At 40.7% G+C, this 8,518-nt stretch overlaps 1 protein-coding gene across 1 annotated transcript in view; it reads right to left on the bottom strand.

The window, feature by feature from the left end:
• Positions 1-203: 203 nt before the first annotated feature.
• TMEM230 (transmembrane protein 230) overlaps positions 204-8,518 on the bottom strand; it is a 16,776-nt gene continuing 8,461 nt past the window's right edge. Inside the window, exon 5 of the mRNA XM_007957220.1 lies at positions 204-344. Coding sequence (XP_007955411.1) covers positions 204-344 — 141 coding nt within the window. The remainder of the gene's footprint in view (positions 345-8,518) is intronic.

Raw genomic sequence — 8,518 nt, forward strand, 5'->3', positions numbered from 1 at the left:
GGGCCAAAAATGTGAAATAGCATGTCCTAATTAGTTACTTATAAGCTCAGTTAACATCTTTGGGATAAACCCATAATATCTGGCCATAGTTTGTTAAGTATTTGCAAACTACAGAATTCCTTAGCCCTTAGAACAGTTTCTGCCCAGTGCATTAAAAGTGGGCTCAGTCCCATCTATGATTCTTCTCTGGCATGAAGTGGGTGCTAGTCATCAAAGTCTGGAATGTCATCATAGGAGTATCCCCGGTAGCCTTTAGATGCGTAGTAGGCGATGCGCAGATGGTAGAATCCTGGCAGAAACACCAGGATGCCAATGATCAGGACGGGAATGGCCCGGTCTGCCCCCTGGTGGCAAAAGGAGGCAAACACATTAGTTCCATTAAAAAAAAAAAAAAAAAAAGTTGCCAGAGGAGTCTACTGACACATGGTGACCCTATGTGTCAAAGTAGAACTGTGCTCCACAGGGTTTTAAATGGCTAATTAATTGAAAGTAGATCATCAGGACTTTCTTCCAACATACCTCTGGGTAGATCTGAACCTTCAACCTTTCGCTGGGCACTCTAACCATTTGTATCATCCAGGGACTCCATGCACATTTTCTTTTTTTTCTAACTTTTTATTGTGATTTGGGTCAAAGTTTCCATGCATATTTTAAATTCTAAAGCAAAGCCATGGGCCAAATCAGCTGACTGGTACCTTATGTTTTTCAGAGCATTTTCTTTGGGCAGTATACCACCAATGGAAAAGATGCAGCTTTTCCTGACAGTAGCTGTAGAAACACAGCAAAGTACTAAAAACCATCTATTCTAGTACAGTTATTTAATCTTATTTCCTTCCGCTCCTTTCTTTTCACTTTACTTTTAGTTGTGAACACACCATTTGTCTCTTATTAAAACCCGCAATTGCCAATACTATTCACATATTTAAAGCAGGGCTTCAATGCAGTTCTAACCAGTTCAGTCATAGCTGACAAAGGGAAATTAGACAGATACAAATTTGTACACTGTAGGTGTACCAGAATGATAACTGAACAGGAAAAATTACAGGTCAAAGCCCTGAAATCAGACTTGGAAGAGGTATACTGAGCCCTTTCAGGAGCCTGGTGAGGGAGCCAGAAATGCAATGACACACATGCAAAATGACGTGGTCCGCCACCATCTTTGAGTCAATCACCTCAGTTTGTGACTCTGCTGAAGAAGAGATTTTGTTGATGCAACTCATACACTGCCTTTGTTTTCCAGGAGGTAGGTTTTCTAGCTGTGCTCCATAGGGTTTTAAATGGCTGATTAATTGGAAGTAGATCAGAGTGTTGCCTTGTAACTTTTTTTTTTTGGGGGGGGGCATTTTATTGTACTTTAGGTCAAAATTTACATAGCATATTAGTTTTCCAATCAGTAACTCACAGGAGCTCTGGTAGCATAGTGCCTAAGGCACTTGACTGCTCACCAGAAGGCTGGCGGTTCAAACCCACCAGCCACTCCTCGGAAGAAAGGAAGGTTGGGCAATCCTACTTCCGTAGTGATACTGCCTCGGAAACCCAAGGAGGGGTCGCTATGAGTTGGGGCCGACTCAACGGCAAACAACAACAGTAACTCACACACAAATTATTCCACGACATTGGTTAGAATCCCCACAATGTATTGTTGTTGTTATTTGCTGTCGAGTCAGCCCCGACTCACAGCGACCCCTCCTTGGGTTTCTGAGGCAGTATCACTACGGAAGTAGGACTGCCCAACCTTCCTTCCAAGGAGTGGCTGGTGGGTTTGAACCACTAGCCTTCTGGTTAGCAGTCAAGTGCCTTAGGCACTATGCTACCAGAGCTCTTCCACAATGTATTAGCACTCTCCATTTTTCGTTCCTGGGTTCCCTTTTCTGTTTATCTGGTTTCCCCGTCTGTTCCTGCCTTCTCATCTCTGGTTTTAGGCAAATATTGCCCTTTTGGTCTTGAGTAGCTGATTGTTTAAGAAGCACATTCTTCATGGGCATTACTGTTTTATTTCATAGGCCCATCTACTATTTGGCTGAAAAGCGGCCTTCCGGGAGTATCTTCCGTTTCAAGTTAGAAGGTTATCTTAGAATGACAGTCTTGGGGATTTCCCTAGTGTCTTTCAGATTGGTAAGTCTAGTCTTTCTTCTTTTGATTTGAATTATGGTCTACATCTTTTACCCATTCTAACCAAGACCTTCTACTGCGGTTCTGGTCAGAGTAGCCAGTTAGTGGTGGCCAGGCACCATCAATTCCCTCTGGTGTCAGGTTAGAGGAGGCTGTGGTTCATGGAGGCCATCAATCCTTTGAACTAATTGCTTCCTTGAATCTTTGGTTTTCTTCATTCTTCCTTTGCTCCAGAAGGAAGAGACTAATAGTTGCTTCTTACATGGCTACTCACCAGTTCAGGATATAGAACATTATCTTTATGAACTGTGTTTTGCCAATTGATCTAGATGTCTCCCAAGACTATGGTTTCTAGCCTTTAAATTTACCACTTTAGTCCTGATGTCTAAGTAGTTTCTGTAACTGTGCCCCCCATGTACTCTATCATACATGAGTACCTACACAGTACTTACAAATTCTATGTAGAAATATCTGCAACCATACCTTTATATGTATATGAGTATACTCCTGTATGATTTCTCTCATCTATTTAGCATACACATTTACCTATGTATCTACTCACCTTTTACTGTTCATTATTACTATTGTTGCAGGATTATATAATGTTGTAGCATTTACTGTACCTTGCATACCTCTCACTGTCTTCTTTTGCCTTGGTCATGTTGTGCTTGCTGACTTCCCCCACACTGCCTTCCCCTTCACCATAATTAACACTTGTGTACTATCTAGTTGGTGATTTTCCTTCCCTACCCCTCCCATCCCTGGTAACCAGCAAATAATATGTATAAACCTATTCTTGATTTTATAATAATGGTCCCAAAACAGTATTTTTCCTTTTGTGATTAACTTATTTCCGTCAGTATAGTATCTTCCAGATTCATCCTTGTTCTGTTTCATGGATTCTTTATTTTTGTATTAATATTCCATTGTATGTACATACTACAGTTTGTTTACCCATTCATCTATTGATGAACACGTTGTTTCCTTCTTTTTGCTATTGTGGATAATGCTGCAATGAATATGAATGTGTGTATGTCTACTGGGTACGGCTCTTATTTCTCTGGTGGCATAGTGCCTAAGGCATCTGATTGCTAACCAGAAGACTGGTGGTTCAAACCACCAGCCACTCCTCAGAAGAAAGACTGGGCAATCTACTTCTGTAGAGATACCGCCTCAGAAACCCAACGGGTCGCTCTTAATCAAATCGACTCGATAGCAGTCAGTTTGCTTTTTAATATATATATTTTTATATATATACACACACAGGAGCTCTGGTAGCACAGTGCCTAAGGCACTTGACTGCTAACCAGAAAGCTGGTGGTTTAAACCCACTAGCCACTCTTCGAAGGAAGGTTGGGCAATTACCTCCATAGTAATACTGCCTCGGAAGCCCAAGGAGGGGTTGCTATGAGTTGGGTCCAACTTGACAGCTGATAACAATAACCACACACACACACACACACACACACCTAGGAGTGGGATTGCTGGATCATACGGTATTTCTATTTCTAGCTTTCTAAGTACCATACCATTTCCCACATTTTGCAGCTCCAGCAGCAGTGTATAAGAGTTCTACTTTCACTACAGCCTCACCAACATTTTGTGTTGTTTTTTAACCAGTGCCATTATTGAGGGGTGAGAAGTATCTCATTATAATTTTGATTTGCATCTCTTAATGGCTAATGATTACATCTTTGTGTGTCTGTGTTAGCAACCTGAATGTCTCCCTCTCTTTTTTTAAAAAAAGTAATTTTAGGTCAAATTTTACAAGGCAGATTTGTTTTCCATTCAACAATTCATACACATTTTGTTTGATGACACTAATTACAATCCCCACAAAGTAACAGCTCTCTTCCCACTTCATACCTGTGCTTACCCTCTCCCTGTGTCTTTCTTGCCTATCCATTCCTGCTTCCCTATCTTTCTCCCTGTGCAAATGCTGCCCTTCTGATCTCCCATGGCTGATTATTTTAAGAAGTGCATCTCTCTAGTGTAGCCATTCACAATGTAGGCCTAGCTAGTGTTTGGCTGAGAGTTAACCCACAGCAGTGAGTCCAACTCCAGGTCTGAAGGGTAACTAGAGGCCATAGTCTTAGGGGTTTTACCAGTGTCCATCCAGTCTCTACCTGACTAGTGGGAGCTCTGATGGCATAGTGCCTAAGGCATGTGACTGCTAACCAGAAGGTTGGCAGTTCAAACCCAGCAGTAGCTCCTCAGAAGGAAGGTTGGGCAATCTATTTCTGTAGTGATACTGCCTTGGAAACCCACAGAGGGGTCGCTGAGTCAGATCTGACTTGATGGCAGTGAGTTTATCTGACTAGTAATCCTGGTCTTTTTTATGTTTTTGAGTTTTGTTCCACATTTTTCCTCCCACTCTATCCAGGATCTCCAATTTTGATCCCCTTCCCAGGGGTTGGCATTGGTAAGCTGGGCACCATCTAGTTCTTCTGGTCTCAGGGTCATGTAGGCTGAGGTTCTCATTGTCCATGTCCTTGGGACTAATTGTTTCTACGTGTCTTTGATTTTCTTCATTCTTCTTTGCTCCTGAATGTCTTCTCTGGTGAAGTGTTTTATCATGTCCTTTTAAGGCATTCAGCTGCTAACCAAAAGGGCAGTGGTTCAAACCCACCAGCCGTTCTGCAGAAGATAGATGAAGCATGGGCAGTTCTACTCTGCCTTATGGGGTCAACTATGAATCAGAATCAACTTGATGGCAGAGGGTTTGGTTTGACTTTTTGTTGTTGAAGTGTTCTATAAACTTTAGAGAGTAGACCCTTGGCAGATAGGTCATTGCCAGAACATATTTCCCAGTCTGTAGGTTCTCTTTTCACTCTTTCAGTGAGGTATTCTGATGAGCATAATTATTTAATTTTCAGGAAGTTCCAGGAATCTAGTTTATCTGCTGTTGTTTGCGCACGTTTCAGTTACATTTGAGTCCATACCATAAATTAGGGCCACTTGGTTTGTCCCCATGTTTTGTCCCATGAACTTTTAGTTAGTTTTGTGTATGGTGTAAGGTATGGATCCTGTTTCATTTTTCTGCAAATGGATATCCAGTTTTGCCACTACCTTTTGTTAGAGAGACTATCCCTTCTCCATTTAATAGATTTTGACCTTTTGTTGAAGATCAGCTGTCTACAGGTGCATAGATTTACATCTGGGTTCGGAATTTCTGTTCCATTAATCTGTTACTGTACCAGCACCAAGCTGTTTTGACTACCATGGCTGTATCATAGAATCTAAGATCAAGAATTATGAGGCCTCCTACTTTGTTCTTCTTCTTTAATAATACTTTAGCTTTCTGGGGTCTCTTTCCTTCCATACAGTTTGTGCTTAGTTTTTACTTCTTGTTAAAGAACGCTGCTGGAATTTGGATTCAATTGCTTTGTACATATAGATCACTTTGGGTAATACTGACATTTTCCCAAAGTTCAGTCTTCCTATCTATAAGCATGGTATGTTTTTCCATTTATGTAGGTCTCTTTTACTTTCTTACAGTAGTGTTTTACAGTTTTCATTATTTCTCTAGTTAGTTACTTGTTATTTTTCCTGTTCTGGTCACATTGTTCCAGTACATTTTATGAATTTGGGTCCATTCCAGTTCTGCTTTGTCAGCCATGATGGAACTGGTAAGAACCATTTAGAAACCCTAATTTAAACTGTAATGAACAGTACAAAAGTTTTACTTAACTACTCTTCCTCCCCACTGCAGGGCATTTTAGTTGTTTCCTACTTTTTTCTTGGTGTAGATTCTAACAAGCACAGTTCACAGGCCAGAGGGAAGAACTATACTCAGCCCTGTATCAACAGGGCCTGAAATATTTTGGGAGTTCTATGAAGGCAGGGACTTTGTTCATCCTTGTATTCCCAGCTGTGCCCAAAACACCAAAGATGGTTAATAAATATGTGCTAAGTGGTTTGATCTTTATAAAATTGTTTTGTCTGCTTTGCTTTATTTTTTATGTGCTGTTTTAAAATATTTGCACAGTTAAATTTCCATTGTGACTTTTTCCCACTGTTGTTAAGCTTAGGAAGACTTCCTTCATATAAAGATCTAAGCCCAATCTAAAAATCTCCTTTTAACTGGGGATTGAAATAATACGCACTGATTAGATTATCAATACAGGTTTGAATGGCTCAGACACAAACAGAACTAGCAGTATTTACCTGCTAGGGTTATCGTGAAAAGTAAACGCAGTAGAACACGTAAAGCAAGGTGCCCCATCTGGCACAATGACTCAGTAAATGTGAGAATGTGCAGATCATGCTCTCTCAGGCCAAAGATAGGACACTCTGAACATCACAAAGAACGAACACTTCAACTGTCACACTGAGTATATGATGTTATTTCTGTTCTATTATTTCGCATTTTTTATTTTTCTGCTTCTAACTTTTGTATTGACTTTGACTGTACATCCCTAATGAGATATCTCCTAAGCATAAAAAGAATTACAAAGAAATCTTATACTTAGCAGTAATACTGTTGCTATATTTTGAAGCTATTACATATATAATGTAGTATAAGGAAGTAATGTCAGTATCATCATGTGGTATAGTAAATTACTTTGTGTGGCTTTTCTATCCATAAGTCTTTGTAAACTCCAAGGTGGGATTTGCTATGAGCAACTGAGGAGCTCCTGATTGCTGAAGGTGTCCACCTGGAGTATTTCTGTTGGGAGTGGCACAAAACAATGTTCTGGGAGGTGCCCACTCTCTCTCAGGTGCTTAGATTTCTGATGCTATAATTGGCTAGTTTGAGCACCGTGCTGGGCTCAAAAGGAGGCCTCTTAGAGGCAGAACTCTCTCAAACTGCTGGTTGAGGAAGACGTGCTGCTGAAAGAGATCCAGGTTCCTGAGACACGTGTTGCTGGGAAAGAGACGCAAGAGACACACATTGCTGAGTAAGACACCGAGGGACCAGCACTGCTGGGAAAGAGACTGTGAGAGACTGTTGGCTGAGGCACAGTGGGCTGGGAGAGAGACTGAGCATTTTTTCCTGAACTTGAATTGTAGCCTGTGGTGCTTCCCTAATAAATCCCATAATCTGTGAGTTCTGTGTGGCCACTGCAGCAAATTATCGAACCCAGGAGTGAGGTGGTGGGTGCTTTGGGAAAAACGGTTGGTGAAAGGGCTGGAGGGAGGCAGCATGTCTGGCCTGGCAGGAATAGGCCTTGGGTTACTGCTGGTAATCCTGTCTTTCTCTTGTTGGATTAGAGGAGGTCAGAACATGTGGCCTCCTTGACGTTTTTGCACATAAGGAGTGATGCACATGCATAAAATTAAAGAAATTACATTAAAATGCTGTAATCTTTAACATACACTAGAAATATTTATATGAAATTATTTTCCAAAAGATACCTATTTCTTCATTCTGTCACTGAAAAGGCCAAGAAATAATTACAACTCAATAGCAATGAGCGCTATTAATGTTCAGATTGTGATCTCTAATTCCCACTAGAAGAAACCAGGGTCCTTGAAAAAAATGGCTGTTTATTGGTGGGGAACAGGAATGTATACGATGGGCCTGGAATAACTTATTGCACAAGGAAGCTATCAAAGGCTATTAGAGTCAGGTGTAAAAGACACTGGAGTAACTTTGTGGGACAATATATGAGACAATTTATATGTGAAAAAGAATAAAGACTGCAACAGCTTGCAATACAAATATATACAAATTGATGAGTTCATAAAACTAACAATTCTTTGGTCATCTTTGGAGATTGCTAGGTGTAGTCCTTTAAATGTTGATAAATAAGGAGAAATAAACAAGGTTCTTTCCTATCTATATTATACATATTATCTCTAGGTAATCAAATAGCAGATTTGAAAAAATTCTTTATAGAATTTCAGCTAATAAATACAGAAAGAACAAAAGAACTGAATTCATTAGGGGAAAATGTATGGGGAAATTTATATTCAGTGTATTAAACTATCTGGTAAGGTGGAGGGTCAACGAAAGAGGGGAAGGCCCTCAATGAGATGGATTGACACAGTGGCTGAGGCTATGGGCTCAAGTATAGCAGGGATCGTAGAGCTAACGTGGGACCGGGTGCGGTTTTGTTCTGCTGTGCGTAGGGTCGCTAGGAGTCGAAGGCAACTCAACAGCACCTAACAACAACAACCACAAACTACTGACACCTGAACCTAGTGACCAATCTTATTATCACTAAAATTTAGGACAATCATTATGCACCTTCTAATGTGATGGGCTATTCATAAGGTTTCAGTTTATAGACTGAGACAGACTAGGAAGAAGGAAGAGGCCGTCCACTTCTGAAAGAACTGGCCAGGGAAATAGCAATGAATAAGGAAGACCAAAGAAGAGTTGATGCTATTGAGTTGTGGTGCTGGCGAAGAATGCTGAAAGTACCGTGGACTGCTAAAAGAACTAACAGATCTGTCCTGG

Source organism: Orycteropus afer, unplaced genomic scaffold, assembly GCF_000298275.1.
Source record: "Orycteropus afer afer isolate SDZICR_OR568_19922 unplaced genomic scaffold, OryAfe1.0 scaffold00717, whole genome shotgun sequence".
In the NCBI taxonomy this organism is placed as follows: domain Eukaryota; kingdom Metazoa; phylum Chordata; class Mammalia; order Tubulidentata; family Orycteropodidae; genus Orycteropus; species Orycteropus afer.